This window comes from Eschrichtius robustus, chromosome 8 (genome assembly GCF_028021215.1).
Source record: "Eschrichtius robustus isolate mEscRob2 chromosome 8, mEscRob2.pri, whole genome shotgun sequence".
Lineage (NCBI taxonomy): Eukaryota > Metazoa > Chordata > Mammalia > Artiodactyla > Eschrichtiidae > Eschrichtius > Eschrichtius robustus.
Genome location: NC_090831.1, coordinates 14,345,194 through 14,366,281, shown reverse-complemented (window position 1 = coordinate 14,366,281; position 21,088 = coordinate 14,345,194). Strand labels below are relative to the sequence as shown.

Below are 21,088 nucleotides of genomic sequence, written 5' to 3'. Positions count from 1 at the left end.
CATCGCGGTGCGCGGGCCTCTCACTGTTGCGGCCTCTCTTGTTGCGGAGCACAGGCTCCAGACGCACAGGCTCAGTAGTTGTGGCTCACGGGCCTAGTTGCTCCGCGGCATGTGGGATCTTCCCAGACCAGGGCTCGAACCCGTGTCCCCTGCATTGGCAGGCGGATTCTCAACCACTGCGCCACCAGGGAAGCCCCAACAAATGTTTTGATCTCACGCCTGAACTACAAGGTATTTCCCTCTGTGCTTCGCTTTCCTCCCACAAAAGCAGCCTTTTGAAAGACAAGTCAGATCCTGTCTCATCTTGCTCAAAACCCTCTGTGGTTTCCTCTCCCAAGTCCCCACAATGGCCCAGAAACCCCCCCCCCCTTGATCTTGCTGTTGGCCATTTCTCTGGCAACCAGTTCTCTGGCCTCACGGCCCACCGACCACTCACTCCCTCTCAGCCATCTCAGCCTCCTGGTGCCCTGAGGGCACTGAACAGTCTCCCAGGCCAGAGTCTTTTTCTCAATGTCCCCTTATGATGCTCACATGCCCCTCACCTTGCTCACGTGGCCTCTGCTCAAGGGTCCCTTATCTGTGCGACCTCTCTGATCATCTTATATGTGACACACCCACACTCTCCCCACACTTCACTCCACTTTATTTCTGTTCATAGCCCTCAGCACCACCCAGCATCACGATGGTTCCTTATTTATTGATTTGGCTATTGTCAGTCTCTCCAAGTTATTTCAGTTACAGGATTGCCTGCATTGACCTGTCTTGCTCAATGATGTGTTCCCATCACCTTGAAGAGTGGGTAGCGTGGCACCCAGTACTCACTCAATACATATTTGTTGAATAAATAAATAGCATTAAAAACCCTCCCAATATCAAAGTTAAATGAGGAGGAAAGAATCTCCAATAATCCTGTGCAACAACAAATCAAACTACTTTCCACTGGATTTAAAAAACTCGATTTTTAAAAATCTATCATCATTGACTCTATTTTTATATCAAAAACTCGGGAATGTGTTTCCTAGTTGATTTCAATGCTAATTTGAATTTACTTTTCTGCTTGTTTTTAATCAAAAAATGATTTCCTCCTGATTTTTTTAACTGAGTACTCTGCAGGTTTGATTAGAGTTTTGCTTGACATGCTAAGGAAATGAGTGCCCACAGGTGGCCCCCTCAAGATCCAGAAGCCAAGGGCGAACCTTGCAGGCAGGGTATAAGATCCCACAGAGATTACCAGCAGGACCCATCTGTTAGTGGGCATGGAGGAAAGAAGAGACACGAGCCCTTGTAGCTGAAGTAGTGAGAAAGGAGAACTCATTTCTCATTTATTTTGTACAGGAAACAGAAAACTTTCCAGGCACAATGCATGTGCGTGGGGAGAAACCGTGCAGAAGCTCAGTGGAGTAGAATGAAAGAGGATTGTGTAATGAGGCTGCATTCCACCATGGATGTTTGAGCCTTCTTGGGGCCACTGGTACCTTAACGTCATTGGGATGGACCCACTTACATAGATTCAGGATAAGTCAGCTGGCCTTTAGTTAAAATTGTGTATTTTCAATCTATGAAACATTTGTCTAAGCAAATTAATAGCAGAAGGGTGGGATGGGGATGGAGGCTTCTAAACCCACTGAAAAGAGCCAGTTGTTTGTAAAGACTTCTGCACATCTGTTTTCTGATATTTTTATGAGTGTGTCTTACTGACTTGTTATAAAACAGGTCTGTTTTCCTCTTGACAACACATTACCCATTCTCATTACTGTAGGTGCTTGAGGATATTAAAGGAAGCAATTCTTTAAAAATACTCCGTGACAAACAGTAGTGACTCAGGTGCTTCATCTGCTGCACTTGGTAGTACAGCCCTTAATTGCCAGTGATCCTGCCGATAGCTGTGTTGATACATTGTTTTAGTGTGTGAGTCAAAAGATAGCCCGTCATCAGTTGCAGATTAGGGTTAGAAAAGCCCCGTTAAAACGCTCTGAGTGGAGCAACATGTTTATTCATTAGCATCTGTAATGATATTAAAACAGTGTGTCAAAGAAAGGGTGTTACGTGTGCGTGTGCGTGTGTGTGTGCGTGTGTGCGCGCGCGTGTGTGCGTGCATGGTCCAAGTGGTTAGTATACATTGGCATTTTACAGAAAAGGAAGATAAGGGATGCCAGGCAAACGTTATATCTGTGACAGAAAGTATACGAGGCTCATAGAAGATGCCGAATACCATCCCTTTACTGATGTCTATAGATGGTGAAATTTTTGATGGTAGCAAGCGTTTCTTGATCCTTAGATTCCCCCATCGTCCCTTGAATAACACCTCGTACGTGATGAACTGTCAGTAATTACCTGTTGAATTGCATCAGCTTTGTCCTAAATAGAACCGGATTCAGAGCCATCCCCAATCATGCAAATGAAAAAGAACATAAATAAATGTTAATAAAAGCCGGCCTTGCTGTAAAATTGCCCTTGTTTCAAAGGCTAGAGATTTAAAGAAATACTCAGTTAAGTCTCTTTTTATGGTTGGGGTTAGAAACAAAATATTTTGAATAGAGGTTAATACGAGAGCTGAGGCGGGTGGGGAGAGTCCATAAAAAAAAAAAAAAAAGGAAAAACCTCCCAGTTCCTGTATTTGTGAGAGCCCAAATCCCTAGGAATGAGAAGATTTAGCTAATCTTTCCAATCACATTCTCCCTCCCTCCCACCCCCCTCTCCTTGGAATTATGTTATCTCTGCTGTCTTAAAAGCTCAGAAGCCTTTTGAATTGGAGCAGCATTCAAAGGACAGTCAAGGGTCACCCTTGGAATATTAAAGGAGAGTGGATTACAGGAGAGGGAGGAAAAAGGAGCAGCTGGGGCGAGGCGCAGCCCTGTGCAGACCCAAGGCAGAAAAGGAGAGGAAAACTCCGCAGGAGCTGGTGTTGGCTGAGAGAAACCTGCCCAGATTGCTAGGAAGGACAAGAAGTAGCGAGGTAGCAACCCACATTGTTAGCCCAGCCCGTGTTACTGCGTTTTGAGAGGAGAGGAAAGGAAAACACCTATTAGTGAAATCAATTAGACAATGGCCTTTTGAGCAGAGATAGAATGGCTCTTTTAGAGAACATGGCTACATGCTTGGAAGATTAAAAGCCAGATGCTGTTGTAATTCAGGGATACAACTCTACAGAACTTACAGCCCCCTGACCATTCTTAAAATAATAAGACCTTAGGATTTATAAAGCGAATTCCTTCTCAAAAGACATCAGAGTAACTTAGTTTTTAAAAATCTAGGGGCTTCCCTGGTGGCGCAGCGGTTGAGAATCTGCCTGCCAATGCAGGGGACACGGGTTCGAGCCCTGGTCTGGGAAGATCCCACATGCCGCGGAGCAACTGGGCCCGTGAGCCGCAATTACTGAGCCTGCGCGTCTGGAGCCTGTGCCCCGCAACAAGAGAGGCCACGATAGTGAGAGGCCCGCGCACTGCGGTGAAGAGTGGCCCCCACTTGCCGCAACTAGAGAGAGCCCTCGCACAGAACGAAGACCCAACACAGCCATAAATAAATAAATAAATAAATAAAATTAAAAAAAAATGCTTAATAAAAATCTAATGAATTTTTGGTCTTCCATCATATATAGACGTCAAGTCTTGTTTTGGTTTTTCAAATAAAATCAGTGGATATTTAGGGAGGGCTTATGATGTGCCATAACAGCATCTTGATATTTGGAGTAGGAGGATGCAGTGACAGGCCCTTACTCGTCAGCAGTGGTTACTTACTGATTGTTTTTCTGGGGAGGCAGGGGAGATGAGGAGGTGGATCAGGAATCCCTTTGAAAATCAGATGACAAGATGCACACAATATTCACACTCTGTTAGGAGAGTGGCAGACCTAGAGCAGTACATACATCTCTTATTATTACTAGGCACTTGACCTGTTCTAAGCATTCTTTGTCAATTATTTAATCTGCAAAGCTATCCCACGAGGCATATACCATTATCACTTCCGTTTCCTCTCAGGGAAATTGAGGCTCAGAGAGGCCATAGTAAGGTCCTTGCCCCAGGCCCTTCAGTGAGTAGAAAGTGACACCAGGCCCAAGTACGCGGGCCTGGTGAGGCTGGCCCCAGTTGGCCCACTGTGGACCAAAGGGAGGGCATCTCTCTGCAAATTAGACCAGACAGTCCCCGACACTTTACTGCTACCTGCCGGAAAATGTCTTAGTACCGTCATCATAAAAATGTGAACGGCACTTTCTCTGGCTGTGCGTTGCCTAGCCGTACTCAGCCAGAGAGAAGCTAGACCTGCCGAGTGTGGAGGTTGTGGCATGTTCAGTGAGATGTGGACCCAACCCAGAAGGTACTGCTACACCTTCAGGTTTCAAACTGGATGTTTAGGAATGTTAGTCTGTCAGCAGGGGGCAGAATGGATTTTTCTATTTACTTACGGAACTTTGAAACTGTAAGGAAGTACAAGGCTCCTTTTTGAATAAACGGTTTTTCTCCTCAACTGTCTGTCTTTTGCTCTTCAGAGTGGAAGAATAGAATTAGATGTGTCCACATATTTAATGGGTTATTCATTTAATTCGTTTCTCGGAATATTTGCTTCCGAGAAAAATGATAGAATTAGAACATCTGTAACAAAACATTTCTCATGTGCCGTGTGTGTTTGATGGCACTGCTCCTGAATGACCATGGGGAACGCGGGTGAATCGTGTAGGAGCAGCGTCAGAGGGAGAATCTTCCTGGCCGAACAGGAGGCATGGACAGGGCTCTGAGGCTGAGGCCCAGGGTGGGCCGGCCATGGCCTCGTCTACGGCCACCTGAGTCCAGCACTGATGCCTTTGCTTGGCTGAGCTTATCCCCTGGACCAGAGGTAGCTTTGCTCTCTTTCAACCTCCGTCCTAAGCAGAGAAAAAGGACTTTCTTGTTCCCTTTCAGTGTTGCTATTAAATCCTTCCATTTGGTCCTATGGTAAAACAAAGTAACGCAGTCATGCAAAACCAAACCCACATTTCTGGAAGCAGAATATGGGCCAGTGTGTATGCGTGTGCGATGCCAGACAGGTAAGATAGCCAGGTGAGGCCTTCGTTTCATACTGTATAGTTTCAGATGTGATTAAGTGTACGTTTAAAATACTAAAAATGTCAACCAAGGACAATCCTTGCCTTAACCAACCTTCCCTCCTTCCTCCTTCTTCACAATCAGTCAGTCAATGAATCAATCAAAACACATTTCTTGAGAGCCTTTTTTTGTATCACACACAATATTGGCGCCCAGTATTGGGGATTCTGAGACATGTCTGTCTGCAACGGACTCAAACATCTCAGCTGTAGAGTCTATCGCTTAAGTCTTTTGGGAAAGTCAGTGATTCACCAACCAAAAAACTGTCATGATTTTATTGCATCTGTGATGCATGGCAAATACGTAACATGGGCGGACCTGTGAAACCCTTTCTTTAAGTACACTGAAGTCTCCATACAGAATATATGAGAGAAGCCAATATGATGTTAAAAACTGGGAGTGGGCACTTTGGTCCTCCCCTGCCTCCTTTGGTCCTCCCCTGGTCCTAGAGGTACCTCCCTAAAAACCTTAGGTCTTCTCAGTTCAGTGCTCATTTTGAAAACTCTGAGACTAGAGACCAAGTCTTTCCATTCCGTGAACCAACTGTATCATCCACCTTTGCAAAAGGTTACTATCTATCTATCTATCTATCTATCTATCTATCTATCTATCTATCTATCTATGTATCTATCTATCTATCTATCTATCTATCTCTCTCTCTCTCTCTCTCTCTCTAAAGTACCTCTTAGAATTTTTAAGATGCTAGAAAGTAACGTTTTTTAGGATAATATAGGTTGTTTTTTCTTTGTAACTCCTTAGTAACTGTACATTCAAATCTCTAAATGCAAGTCCATTTTAATCTGAGTTGTTTTCTGATTAAATTCTGATACCTATTTGAAGCCGTCAGAGTATAAAGAATGTATGAATATAGGGTATGTGTACGCAATGTCGATACTGCTGTATAACCCCATTACCAGAAGACCAGATCTAGATGAGCCTGGATTGAACTCTTATTGATGCTTTTTCACAAAGGCAGCAGGAAATTGAATTGATGGTGCTATTAGGTTGTCAATATCAGTGTCTCCCTTTCTTCCCAGATAAGTATACATGAAGCATCACGCATACAGTCATTTTAACCTCTTGGGGGCAAAGGAGCTACAGAGGTACAAGGTGATGAGCTAGATGAGGTGTGTCTATCTGTACACTAGATGCTTTGTAGAAGTCCAGAACTCGCTGACTACTGTTTGATTGATTATGTTGTTGTTATTTCATGTTACGTTGATGGGCTGTTTTGCTTGTTTATTTGCTTGTTTTTGTTTAAATACAGCTGTGTCTGATGCTCTAATCTTTAATTGGAGTTGTCTCTAGACCACTAGCATAGTTAAGAGGATGTGGCACTCATGGTGGGACTTGGAGAAAGATAGAAACTCTTTCTGTAGCAACTGACAGGGGAGAAGGAGATTGTATGCTTAACTGAAGTTCAGCAAACCTCAACAAAAAGACAAGAGACTCTTAAACTGTGCCCATGTGTACAAAACGAAATATACCATCCTCTGACACCAAAGCAATCAGATATTTTGCAATCTTTTTTTTTTTTAATTTATTTTATTTATTTACTTTTGGCTGTGTTGGGTCCTCGCTGCTGCGCATGGGCCTTCTTTAGTTGCAGTGAGTGGGGGCCTCTCCTCGTTGTGGTGCGCGGGCTTCTCATTGCGGTGGCCTCCCTTGTTGCAAAGCACGGGTTCCAGGCGTGCAGGCTTCAGCAGTTGTGGCTCACGGGCTCTAGAGCGCAGACTCAGTAGTTGCGGCGCACGGGCTTAGTTGCTCCGCAGCATGTGGGATCTTCCCGGACCCGGGCTCGAATCCATGTCCCCTGCATCGGCAGGCGGACCCTTAACCCCTGCGCCACCAGGGAAGCCCAGATATTTTGCAATCTTATTTTATCCTTCCAAGATGGTTCTGGGCATTCATCTTAACTAACTATCCCCTAGGTAAAATGTTGGGGATTGGTGGAGGCAACAGTGTAAGTTGCCCAAGGCATCTTCTGAACAGGGGTTCTGGACTCTGTTTCACTCTGTAAATGACCATGCCTGCTCCCTAAGACACTGTGGGTCGTCACCCAGTGTAGTGGGTTATGTTGCAGTGGCCTAAGCCAGATTTTATTTGCACATTTACTGGGTTCTTTTTAGTGGTTGATGGCAGTCAGTAATGATTCGAGATGGGGGAGACCTTGCCATATCCCCAAAGCCTTCCTACCTGGTTATAATGAAATCAAGCTCTGAGACCGAAAGCTGCCATAATAACATAGTTACTAAATATCCCCAAATATTATTATCCCCCAACTTATTAATCATCCCAAAATAGTTCGTTCAGCCTGTCTGTAAGCTTGATAAAGTCATAGCTCTTTGTCATTTTGGGTGAACAGAGCACATCTGGTATGGAAGGTTCATTAAAGTAGGTATGGCAAGATTCTAGAAGCAAGATGAGTTTCCCTCACGGTCAGCATTAGGCAACTAGAACTCTCTGACCCAAAGATTGGACATGGGACAGTTTGGGGGTCAAACCTTAGGCCACTAGCCCCAAGAGCATAAGCAACAGGACTTGCTGGATTCTCAATATTCTCTGGTTGCAATCACTCAAGGGTGGGGAACGTCTCCAAAATATTTTAGCCAATACGTATACCTTGAATATGACTAATTTAACCAAGTGAGAACTCACTTCTAACCTCCATTCATGCTGATCAACAGTTTCAGTCAAAATTCACATAAATTGTACTGATGAGCAAAATGTAGGGTGCGGGGGTGGTGGGCAGTGAGCAGAGGTAGCTGTGGCATCTGTGGGGGCCACGCCTGGAGCAGGGACTTCCTGATGAAACACCAGCCCTGGAGCATGAGTGCTGTTCAAGGCAGCTGACCGAGCCCAGGGTGGACCTCAGGGGTCTGAAAACCTTTTCTGTAAAGGGGCAGAGAGTAAGTATTTTGGTCTTTGAAGGCCGTTAAGACAGAATCTAGGCTGCCCTTAAGGAAGGGACTTGACCTTGGAAGAGGCCGGTCCCTTTAGGCAAAGGCAGCTCCTGGGAAGGACTCAGGGGTGAGCCATCCTTAGCCAGCATTCCTGGCAGCTGGGAAATGAGTGCCTTGGTCCTAAAGCAGGGATCTGGGTAGCACGTGGCGGCAGCATCCACTCTAGTGTGCACTTCTGGCCCAATCGGAAGGCATGGAAAGAAAAACAACTCACAGTCCATTGGATGCCCTAATGAGGGCAGAGGTGTGGTGAAAAATGGTCCCTCTGTGTAACACTTTCTACCTTTCAAAACATATTCACATGCAGTATCTGTACATGACCTCGCTCAGGTCTCATATTTTTCCCTTGAGATATGTAAAGCCATGTTGGTACAGAGTCCAAGATGAAAGAGATGGTGATTCCCGGCCAGTCATGCAGATGCTAAATCAGGGGATATCCATGAAGTCTCCTGAAGTTTCCTCAGTACTTCACTCTCAAAGCCCAGCATTTATTTTGAGTTTTGAATGCCCTGCTTGATTTTCACAAATATTCATCTTCTTTATTATGGGATGGATTAAATAAAATGTTGGCCACACTAACTAAAAGTAGAGAGACGAGGAAGAAAAAACAGTTGTGAGGACTGGGTTGAAGAAGGCAGCCTAGGCTGGGATCAGCATGTTGCTGTGACAATCTATTGTGGGGTTATCAAGGGTTATATACGTTTGAGCTTTGTAATTAAATTTATTGTAATGCAATTTTTTTGTCTGTTGAGTATTTGCTAAAAATGTGGGATTTCCAGCTTTTCTCAAAACAAGTTTTGTTTGCAGTCTAGGAAGTGACATTTAAAATAAAATAATCAATCAATGGTGGGTAAACTTATGGTGTTTTTAATGTCTTGTGATCTTCATTAATTTTCAGAATTTTTAGCTATATATACACACATATAAAGAAAAATATGTACACATATAAAGAAAAACATAGAAATAGACTATGGTCTTATTTCCAAAAGTCAAATAGAATATCTTTTTAAAACTTATTGATAGAAGGAGGAAGTATTGCATAATACTTAGAAAAATTAGAAATTCTTTGTAACTTTTGGGGGAAAACATTCTTTGGTACATTAAATTTCATATTGAGAACTAACTTCATTAACTAACCTTAATGATATTTGGTAATTGGTTAAAGAAAGAGAAAAATTGCTTTTTCTTTCCATGACTAAGGTAACAGAATCCACACTTGAAGTTTCCTTTTCCCTAAACCCGCTAAGGTCAACTTTCTTCCTCTTCATTCATTTATGATTTTGATTTTTACTTCTCAGTGGGAGAAATTAAATACAAAATGTGATGCCGTCTTTGCATCTTAAATTGTCTGTAGGTAATTTGTTCCACTGATTCCTAAATTGAAATGTAGCATTTTAAGGGGGGGGGAGGGGAGGGAAACCCAATATACTTTTTTTTCTTTATAATGGATATAATTTTTCTATCGAATTCTAGAAATAGATCTGTTGAGTGCAACTTTGCCCTACTCTGGCGCTTTGTGACCAAATGAATTGTTGCCTTGGATTTTTGAAAGCTGCCTGCCTGCCTGCCTATCTTATTTATATTTTTCTCAAAGCTGTTCTGATTGCCTGCTTCATAGTTGGTTTGTATGTACATAAAAATATGCTGGACTGAGTTCAAGCTAAGTTTAGAGGGGCGAGGGTATTTCCATCGCGTGGCTGCCACCGGACACGGATGTTTTGCTGAGTTAATAATAATCTCCCTATCTTTAGTTTCCCTGACTATAAATTGAGAATGATTATGCTTACAAAAACTCTGTTGGTTAAATTATTGAAGGCCTTTAGCTGAATTATATCTTTGTTTATCTGGTATTATTTTTAACAACCTGGTGAAAGCCCAAGTCGAATTCTTTCCTTTGCACAGTGCCCTATATCTGCTCTTCAAATAAAGGTTTTACAACAGAAATACATGGGGACATCCTTATTTAAGAATTAAAGGGTATCAGAAATTAGCATATAAAGAGAGTATTTACAGTTAGTATACACTAAGCTGTGTATAACTGTATATGAATAAACGGTAAGGAACATTAATCAGGTAAAAGAATGTGAGAAGCACTGGACAGATATGTACTTGTTGAAGGCGTCTAGCCTCTTATTATAGAATAGTTAAAAATTAGAACTGTAATTGACATTAGCTGTAACCTAAGCAGGCACAGTCTCAGATGTTTCAAGAAGCACGAGATCCGTTAGATAATATAATAAAGACTAAGGAAAAGGTCTTCCATGGTCAGATAATTCTGGGAAGTGCTACCTTAGGCAGAGTTGAATTGATTTCCTTCCTGGTAGACTTTTCTGCTGTGTTTTCCGCGTGGGTATGATTGCAAAAATCCTTTATTGTAGAATCTCTTTTAGGACAAGTGTTCTGTGGAATGCACTTTGGAAAATACTGTTTTATTTTGACCCTTCCATTTTCCAGATGAGAAAACCGTGGGTGAGAGTGGTTAAGTGATTGCTAAGATTATGTAGAGTGTGACAATCTCTGATGTCCTGTCTACCATTCCCTGTCACCCCATGGATTTTACCCAAGCAGCGTCAGACAGAGAGGTGTTTTTTTTTTCTAGAGTCTGAAGAGAAGAAGATCGTATACACAGCATACTGTGGGAATCGGTTATCCAGGGTTTAACACCCTCCCCAGTCCATAATTCAAGTTCTGGGAAACCCCATGGGTTACCTCGTCCATGAGCCTCGGTTTTTTTCACGCAGTAGAGGGTGCTGTATAAAAAGATGCTGATCCTTGGAAATGCAATCTACTGGGGTTCAAAATACAGCTTTACCACTTATTAGCTGTGGGGTAAGTCACATAACCTCTCTGAGTCTCAGTCCTTTTCCCCTAAAATGGGGTTAATACCTTGCATACTTTGAGTGACATTAAGTATATCTGAGGTGCCTATTTGGTAGAGGCATTCAATACATGCAATCTGTTTTTATTTTTTAACAATGCACAAAGGAGGTTTAAATAATTGCTGTGTGGTTCTGATGCTGACTGCAGTCCTTTCATGGTAGGACATGGTGAAAATTTTTGAGATTTTGCTAATGGAATCTACATCTCTTATTTCTTCTTTTTTTTACTGTCTGGCTTCTTGGGTCTCTTATGACCCTTGTGAATTCCTGTATTGGCACATGCATCTCCTGTTCTTGCTTATACTTGACAACTGTTCCATCTTGGACAAGTCCCTTTCTTCAGTCAGGGCCGATGAACAAACTGCAGAGAAGTCCCAACTTCTACCACGCTAGTTGTGACAATTTCAGATTTCCAAGTAAGAAGCCTTCACCCACTATTTTTTGCCTGCACTAGCTCTTTCTGTTCCTATCTGCTGCTGCAGCAAACCTTGTACATGTGAAAGTTGTAGCTCTTTAACATTCCTGCAAGCGCCCACGTCGGTGCATGTTGGAAATCCTTTCCTTACTCGGGGAGAAAGAATTTCACAGACTGACATCGCGTTTGGCAGGGAGAAAACAACTTCCAAGCCAAGTGCTGCTTGAAAGAGGTACGCCCACCCCAGTCACTTATAAGACCGTGCTCAGGGGTTACTGCTTGTGACGCATTTTCAAATGGACCCCCCCAGTGGCTATAGCTGTGCTTAAAAGCTGTCTGCTCTCTGCCTCTCTGGGGCTTTGCTGTTTAACCGTGTCATGCACATATATATGTGGCCTACAGCTGCATCATGGGAAAACGTAAAGCATTTTGTAAGATGAAAAATCAAATGAGTACTTGGATGACAAACTCCTGAATTTTCGAAGCTCAAGTCACTGAGAGGCACTAGTTGGGAACCTAGCCATGGATGAGGGTACCTAAAAGTAATTTAAAGAAGAAGAGCTAATGGTCAGTGAGTATACACCATCTGCCAGTACATGCTTTGCACACATCAGCCAGACTGAACATCTTAAAAGATTTAAGTGCACTTGAACTTAGCAGCTGCATTTCAGCTCCTCTATGGGATTTGGGATTCAGTTTGACCATTCACAAATAAAGCAGGAATAGAATATCCTTTTCTTAAGTCTGCCCAGGTACTCACTGATACACGCATAACCATGTTTGGCTTATCACGAGGGTAGTGAATGTCATTCTAAACACAAGTTTACCATTAACACCATCTTCAAAAATGCTCAAATGAGCAGTGTGGCCACAGAGACTGGGTGTCTCAAAGGCATGAGTCACACCCGCTCCTTTAAATCAGAGAGATTGAGGACTCAACCTTTTATAGAGTAAAATAAATGCACTAGAATTTAAACCTGGTCCCTTTCCTTCATGTGAAGCTATGAGGTAAAGCAGTGTTTCCTTTCCTACCTCACTCCGCTCTGCTTACCGAATCAGAAGAATCCAAACACGTGGTCTTTCTTAGATACATAGGAAAGAAACCGGGGGAAATTTGGAGACTTTTGTGTCTCCTTTCCCCTCTGCCTGCCCCATTCTCCTCCCCCCAACCCCCCATTTTCAAGTGCTCCAAACCTCCACCTCCAAACACAGTAAGTGAAATGCTAATCTATCACCAGCAAATTTAGGCTGACAATACTGTGAATCGACCGCATTGATGACATTGATTACATTTCAAATATTTACACTACAGTGAGACAAGCCTAATTTATTCTCTAAAGAGTTCAAGGTAGGTCTCAACCATTTCCAGTGGGGGAGACAATGGAGAAATGTTTGTGTTGCTATCTGCAATAATCTGATGCTGACAGAGAGTAGTATTTTATTTAGTAATTAACAGTGTAAAGGGGAGAGAAGCTGTCATGTTGGTTCTTAAGCTGGAGAATGTGATGAAAGATGATATCTGCGATCTCATCCTTTCTACTTGTTTAGGATTGTCAGGATGAGAAATGTCAGCATTATGAAAGCTCGGCTCTGCTCTTGATATGATAAAACCCTTCAAAAGCCAGTCTTCCTCCATCCCTCGTCCCCCTCCTTTCTCGCGCTCTCTCTCTGCACTTGCTTTTTATTTATCCTGTTTTGTTAGATGGCAGAAATATAATTCTTTTCTTTCTTCCTATTATAAGCCACCATTTTTGTTTTATTATATGTTTCACAACCCCTAATGCCCCACTGAAAATTACCTTGTTAAATGACAGTGTTTCAAAGCCATGAATCCTTTCCACCATTCCCTCAGAGGTTTGAAACAGTCAACAGACTGTAAAGAATAAATAATAAAAAAGTATTGATTATTTTGATGACTGTGAGATTCAATTAAGTATTAATTTTGCCCTCCAGTGGACCTATCAAGGTATTCAAAAGGGAGGGTTCGGCTCAGCTAAATGCGTGCTGAGTGCTTCAGACTTAAATAGGGAGAAAATGTGTTTACCTACAGTATTTGAAGAAGAAGTGCATTGATGCACAGAGTCCAATATTTAAGTGCTGTGCAAATTAAGCCCTGGTGACAGTGACATTGTTTTCCGTGGTATGAGTATTGACTAAAGAAGTGAATTTGATGACAGCTTAAACTATTTGTATTGATTAACATTTTCATAGATTATCATGTGTCATATCAAATTCACTTTTCAGGCATGAATACATTAAAAAAAAATAACCCCAGGCTTACCGCAACCAATGTAATGATGGGACAAGACAGCATGCGGCCCTACCTGCCCCTGCGCTGGTCACCTGTCTCCTGCTCAGGAGCCATTTAAGCGTGAACTTGGCAATAAATAGCTCCCAGAACACGCAAAAGGGGCACTTCCGGCTTTTCTCTCCCTTCTGCCTCTGATACCTGTGCCACCACAATAGCATGCGTCTTAGTTTGCAAATGGAATAAAAGGCTGCCCTTGGAAAAATATTGCTGATCCTAAAATGCCCTCCTAACGAGCTGAAGATAAAGCAGATTTAAATTATTGGGGGGTCAAGTTTGCCTTTTCGGAGGTGATCTTTGATTTCTTTTTCTTTAATGCTCTGGGCATAGGATGCTCTAGGTATCCGAATTATTGAACAGAGTTTGTAAGTATTTTTCCAGTTCCTTTCAAAAACTGTAAACCAATTTTCATCTCTTTTGTTGTTTGCTTTCAAATGTTCATTTGATTTGGGGTCAGCTGCAGTCCCAAATCTGGGACCAGCGAAGTCAGCTTCTAAGGGTGCTGCTAGAATTTACATAAGAAATCTCTTTCATTCCATTGAAAGCCTTTGGAGGACTCTTTTCTCCCTGTCTCTTTTTTCTGCTCTCGGGATAGGGTTTAATTGCTTCTCCCCCAGGGAGAGGGCTTCCTAAAATAGCCCTTGGGTCCTCCCTAGGGTGCTCCTTCCTTTTGAGTCTGTTGCCGAAGTACAAACCCCGCACTTTCTTTTTTTTTCTTCTTCTTCTTGCATTCAAGACAGCACAAGGTGTAAAAACATTTGCACAAAAGCACATCCCACAATTAAAGCTGTGTTGGTTAGATTGCTTTCAAAGAAGTTTTTTCTTTTCTCTCTCTCTCTCTCTCTTTTTTTTTTTCTCAGAAGCCTCCTGCATCTCTCTCATGCTAGTTGAGCTTTAATAGGGTGGGGAGGCATGGAGAACTCGGATCTGTGATAGCTCTTCACTTGACTGCAGCCAGCAATAACAGCGGGAGCAGTCAGAGATAAGAGAGAGGGGAGAGAGGGAGAGTCTGTGTGTGGAAGAGAGAGAGGAGAGGAGAGGGAGACAGAGGACACGCACACACTCAAGCAGCCACTTTTTTTTTTTTCCTCCCCTTCACTCTTTTCCCCCATCCTAGGATCCAATGATAGCTGGACAAGTCAGTAAGCCCTTGCTGTCAGTGCGGAGTGAAATGAATGCGGAGTTGGGAGGTGAGGACAAGGCTGCTACTTCAGACAGCGAGCTGAATGAGCCCCTGCTTGCGCCCGTGGAATCAAATGACAGCGAGGACACTCCCAGCAAGCTCTTCGGTAAGTCTGTCTAGGTATTTCATTTCACTCCTACCATGATGTCCGGAAGAGCCATCCACACCCTCACCCCCTCCTCTTTTTCTTTTTTTTTCCCCCCTGTTGTTCATTCCATTTTCCTCTAAGTACCAAAGAGGACCTTGGCATCTTGGAGGGGCCGAACCACCCCAGCTGATGAAGCCAGCTGGCTGGGAGGGTGTCCTCCAAACTTTTCCCAACCAGGAACTTCCTCCTGCCCCTTGGCACTGGTCAGATATTGCTAGCGTCCCCAGGCTAGAGATCATGGGGAAAAAAAGAAGAGGAGAATCATCATCAGGAAATCAGTTCCATTGTGAGAATTGGTTAACGTTTATTGAATAAATATCGACTCGGTTTCGGGTTGCTTCGCAGCCTTTTGTTAAGGGGAAGGAGAGTAAAGAGTTATTATCTGTAGTCAAAAGACCAGAGAGGGGGACTGAAAAATATCAATACCGGTCATTCTCTGCCAGGTAAACAAAGGTGGCTACGGGGAGGGCACAAAGACATAACATTTTGTAATCACAATTAGAATGAACATCTCTTCTTTTAAAAGGGTGATGAGGGAAGAAAATAGGTCCTTGGCATCCCTCGCACCCGCCGCTCCCCTTTATCAGAGGTTTATAGCCTCATCCTAATGTGGAGGCAGCCCAGAACCTTTTTAGAAATCTTCGTTTCGTAAACAAAACAAGAACAAGCAGAGTGCCACTCCAGCAAAGACATCTGTCATTCAAACAGATGACACTCTGTAAGCCAACTCAAGCAACTGTGATCTCTAATCAGAAAGGGGAGCAGGCTGTGTTGAGGCGCGTGACTGAGTGATGGATGGTGATAGATGTCTCTGCTGGGAAAGCACTTTATGGGATAGAGTGACATTAGGCTTTCAGACCAGTTGTTCCTGAAACACTTGCTTTTAATTATTTCCAAGTGTTTATATACTTCTGACACTAAATATATATTATCTATATACATATATAACACATACTAACCTGTTCATACATATATATACTAACCTGATATATATATACCTGAGAGATGTATATGTATTGATCAGGCAGAGAACAGGTTAAAAACTGTCAAGTGCCTGAACTGTAAAGAAACACAACATCATGGCATAGACTCCTTTATTAAGAAAGTCATTAATTCCGTTAAAAAGATGAGCTTAAAAAAAGAAAACTATAGAAAAATGCAGCTTAGTTTGGCAACTCTAGGCCAGCTTCAACACAGGAGCTTTCCTCTGATTTTAAATACTCAGTCAAACATTAGAGGAGTATTGCAGAGAAACTTTCTGTATCAAATTTTCTGTTGGTAAAATACTGTTTTGTAGTTAAGAGTGTAAGAGATGCCAGTTTCAAGAAATTTTTTCATATGACCCTTTCTTGCAAAAGCGGCAATTCCACTTCTGACATAAATTTTCCATACCTAGGCATTAAGGTTTTAGCATTTTTACTCTAAAGAAATATTTTGTTGTAGTCTAAGTTTTTATCTGTGTAAGAAGAATTATGTCCTAAAACACTCATTTCATTTCAAGGGGTTAGTGAGAGAAGGCAGATAAAACTGTAAATTACAGGAAGGCAAAAGCCATGCTCCAGCCTCTTTGATGTTGAATATGCTAATACTAAGCACTCTGACTTTTAAAAAGTAATCAATTGTGAATTCAATGTAACTGAAGATAATGGATTATGTGTTCCTAAACTTTGTCTGCATTTTTTAAAAGTAAATGCTTTTTGTAGACTTTGACTTAAAACCTCAGCTTGTTTTTTTTTTTTTTCAAGTAAACCAATGGAAGGGTAATTAATTTGGCTTTTCAACATTTGTTTAGATTTTCCAATGTTGAAAATTGTCATAGATTTGTTATGTCACCTCTTACTGATTGGCCTGTGTAGAGAAATAAGCTTAAAAAAATCCAAGGTGGGGGGGGGGTGTCAAAGAAATTTGGATTAAAAGTTCTTTGAAAATATATCTTAAGTGGAATCTTTACGGGGTAAACTAAGGAATCATAGTGTAGTTTAGAAATCTTAGCAGGTTTTAGAAGGTACTCATCTTTACTTTGGAATACTCACCTTCTGAGTTTGTGAGAGAGAATCCAGCAAAATCTACATCTTATATCTACTATTTCTTGTTTATTCACTTTTATTTGGTCTCTAGAGTGCTTTTTAAACACAATGTGAATATTTTCCAGTTTCCTATTAGGTTAAAAGAAATCAGTAGATGAACAGTTTTGAAAACTTAAGAAAAAAAATTGGAGACAATATGAGAAAGACAGAATAGAAAGCAGCCCAAAAGAATGCTTTTTTTTTTTTTTTTTACAAAGTAAGCTGTGATTTTATTGTGAAATTCTCATCGATGGAAAATTAATTGAATATTCATTCTGTCCATTTCATTTTACAGTAATCTTACCATTTATTATCTCATTGGTCTCTCAGGTTTCCTTAGCTACTGGGTCTATTACGCTCTCACCTTTTAGTATTATTGGGACTTAGCATTAGGAACTCTAGTCTGTGTAACTGGCTAAAACTTTCTAGTATAATTCTCAGAATTTTACTAGAAAGCAACTAGTTTACTAGCAACTTTGGCAACACTTAATGGGTAGTAATTTAATGGACCATTATTTTACTTGACGTATGTTCAAGCTTTTTGTTTCCGTATATAGTTGTGATTATACTCTTCACTTGGTAATGAAGAATTATATTCTTCACGAATAACTGAGAGTGTCCAGGTTTATCTCTAAACAGTGCTTTTCTAACATACTCTCTCAAACCATCATTCTTACAGCATATTCATTGTATTTTTGAAAACTGAGCTTCTGGAGTGAAAGGAGCAGATTAAGACAGATTTTTTTTTGTATATCTTGGTCTGTTTACTTTTGTGGAGAGACATTTACCAACGAGAGGAGACAAGAAGAGTTCCATTTTTTATTGTACCCGAAATTTCAGTATAAATGGATTTCTTTGGAGTGTAGTCCCCCTTTTGTGTCTTGCTGAAATTAGCAGTCCAGAGGACAAGTCTGTTTCTCTCACAGTATGGCACCTTCAGCCCAAAACTACAGGAGGAAGGCTAATACGGATGCCCTCTATGGATAAACAAAGGAAATTCCATTTGTTTATAAACAAATAAAAAGGAGCCATTGGGCCTTTTTATGCCTCTCCTTAAATTGCACCTCTGCACTTAACAGCATCCAAAGGGAAACACATCGTGCAGAATGTTTCAGTGTTCTGAGCAGCACAGAGTAACGGAAGGAGAAACCAGAAGCCATATGCCAGCCTAAAGAGAAAGTTCAGAAAAGGGCCCTTGTGTTTTATAAAGTAATTACATCAGAGGTAATGTTTTGCTTAACTTGAACTGCCATGGAAACTAAAGTACACTTAGGAGGGATGAATCCTCATTTCATTGAGAAATGTGTGGTTAGCTCGTTCTCTGTGATATCATTAAGTGGTACATTATTTATTCTTGTAAAGCCTGTGGAATAGCTCTTCCTTTTTCAGTTCCTGACTGTATTATGCAAAGCTCTGAGCCGTAGGAAACAGTATGGAGGAGAGTAGACTTGCACATCAGGAGGTATTATCAGAGAATCTGGTTCTGTGTCTCCCTGTGTTTCAGCTGCGTGATCAGATGAGTGGTACCACGCAGGGCTGGTCATTTAATATGTGATGAGTGATGTACATATCCGAAACCACTCTCAGAACTGGCCTTTGGCAAACAGTCTCAAAGGGATAAGATGGCTGTGTGTCTCCAGTGACATTTCTAGCTCTCGTGTCAATGTGGTGCTTCGGTTTTAGTTATGCCCATCAAGAATTCAGTGCTCCACATTCAGTCAAGTTGGATGCTAAAATTCAAATGGTAGCATCAACAGCTTGGTGAGGAAAATGGCCCCAGAAAGGATAAAAGTAATATATATCCCTAGAAAAAATATCTGTACTAAAGTTTTCCCATGCAGTCTCTCAGCAGAAGAAGTGAGATCGTATAAAACATGCCCTAAATATTTTCTCTCATATATATTTGAAATTCGAAAGATGATTTATTAACAGTCCTCCTCCTGGGAATATTTTTATTGTTTCAAGTTGAACCTCATGATTGCTTTTCTTCAAGTCCCAACTACCTTGGGTGGCTGGGTTAGTTTCTTAGTGGTACCACACTGCACGGGAACTGGGCACACAGCTCTAAAGCCTTGAGCTGAGACATAAACAAACAAACAAGAAAACCATTTATAAGCCTTGTGCCTGAAATAAAAATTGGTGGTTGGTTTTCTCTTATGATATTGTGTTTCTCTAGGTTAAAAGAAATTGCATGCAATGATACCTGTAAGGGTGGGTATTTTCAACGTCATTTATCTGTGAACTATTGCAAAAGGGTTGAAAGTTGGGTCAGTGATTCTTAGCTAGAAAATGCAGTATCTGTAGGGTTTTTCTTTTCCTTCCCTTTCCGTTATCTTTCTCATAGAAACATGCATTAGAAGATTTTTTTTTTTTTTAATTGCCATCCAGTTTGACTTGATTAGAATTTATGGCAGTGGAGTCGTTTCCAATGACAAAAGGATAAAGGACTAAATTGTCTGTCACCCCTTGAGACAGTGGTCTCTGCAGGTCAGCGTGGAGGTCATTGGTTGGGCGTTATAAGGACTGCACTTAGTGGTGAACCTGCCTCTTGCCTGTGCATAAGTGGAGGCCTTCCTTATAGCATCACGCACTCTCTTTATTACTTTATTTAAACATCTTTCAACGCCTTGATATTTATAATATTCTGATAAAATATGCTGGGGCCAAGTAATCAGTAATGGGGCTTAAGCCCAAGAGGGTTTTAGCTGGGAGTTGATGAGGAAAATTCCCTAGAGAAATAGATTTACTGAAAATATGAACCATGTTTCTGGATCTTTTAAAGTTTCAGTATTATAGCCACTGAAAATGCATACTAATTTTTTTCACTGAAGAGAGTGTGTTTTGTTAGAGAAACATTAAAACAGCATCTTTTTAAATCAACTAACTAATCCGAGTAATAGATTTGAGGCTAAACCAGTTATTTAAAAAAAAAAAAAAAAAGAAACCAGTAGAAACCTGTATTTGTGTAAGCAAATGAGATGCATGATAAGGTATTTGTCAAAAATCAATTATGGTTTCATACAAGCCCTTGTGGTGCTTCAAACAAGCCCTTGTGGTGCTGTTCTCTGACTACTGAGGGGGAAATGCACATTTAGAGACATTTCTTAACGTTTAAGAAAATCTACTGCACCAAGGTATTTCTTTAAAAAATCCAGTGTGTGTGTTTAGACAAATTTAGTTTAGTGTCCCCCACTCCTGGAAAACATTGAGATACTGCATTGATAAATAAATCCACTTTAAATAGCATTAATGTGTAATCTTGGAAATAAAAATAAATTCTTATCAAATGGCAGTGATGTTCAAACTTCTCACCATGTTCGTTACATTGAGCTGTGTTCATTTCTACGGGGCACTTTGATGGAGGGAAGTGCACAATACATGACGTAAGATTCAGTGGGGACTTTCTCAGTGCCTTCTTTTTCCATCTCTTTGCCATGCCTGGGGTACTCAGGTCAGACCTCTGTATAGAGAAGAAAGTTCTATATTGCAGTGTCTGAGGATGCTACTACCTGGTAACACATTAGTGAATCAAAATGCTGATACAGATTGACACTTTTTCTTTCATTTTGATTGCCAGGATGCTTATATTTTGTTGTCCTTGTTGTTAAATGGTCCTATAAAAAATCTGAAAGAAGACAAAGTATTAGAAATGACATTACTCTGTACCATCATCCCTTAAAATGAGCCCATTGTAGTCTTTTTATCGTCTGGGATGTTTTAAGTTAAAAGTTATGTGGCAACATAGTGTTTTTGTAGTTCGTGCAGCTCAGTTTATGTCATAATTAATAAATAGAGGTGCATTTCGGATTCAAGCTCCCAAGGCTCAGCCCTTAAGTAGATTGCTTTCTTTCCCAATTACCTGATTTAATGATAGAGTGAGCATTATTCTTTTTCGAGAATTGACCAAATAAATATTTTCCCCCACTTCAAAAATGAGATGTAAGTGACTGTTGGCCGTGGACTTTGCTGGTTATTAGACAGTAAACAGATACTTTGTGAGGGAGCAGGTATTTTCTTTGATTGGCGACCTTGCTGGTTTATGTTTGGG

The 21,088-nt window shown here is 41.2% G+C and overlaps 1 protein-coding gene across 2 annotated transcripts in view; it reads left to right on the top strand.

The window, feature by feature from the left end:
- Positions 1 to 21,088, top strand: part of POU6F2 (POU class 6 homeobox 2) — a 450,607-nt gene that overhangs the window by 78,220 nt on the left and 351,299 nt on the right. Inside the window, exon 2 of one of the 2 annotated variants that reach the window (XM_068549950.1) lies at positions 14,761 to 14,932. In XM_068549950.1, the coding sequence (XP_068406051.1) occupies positions 14,761 to 14,932 (172 nt within the window). Of the gene's footprint in view, positions 1 to 14,760; positions 14,933 to 21,088 lie in introns of those variants that run through there. The other variant, XM_068549952.1, reaches the window with a different exon arrangement.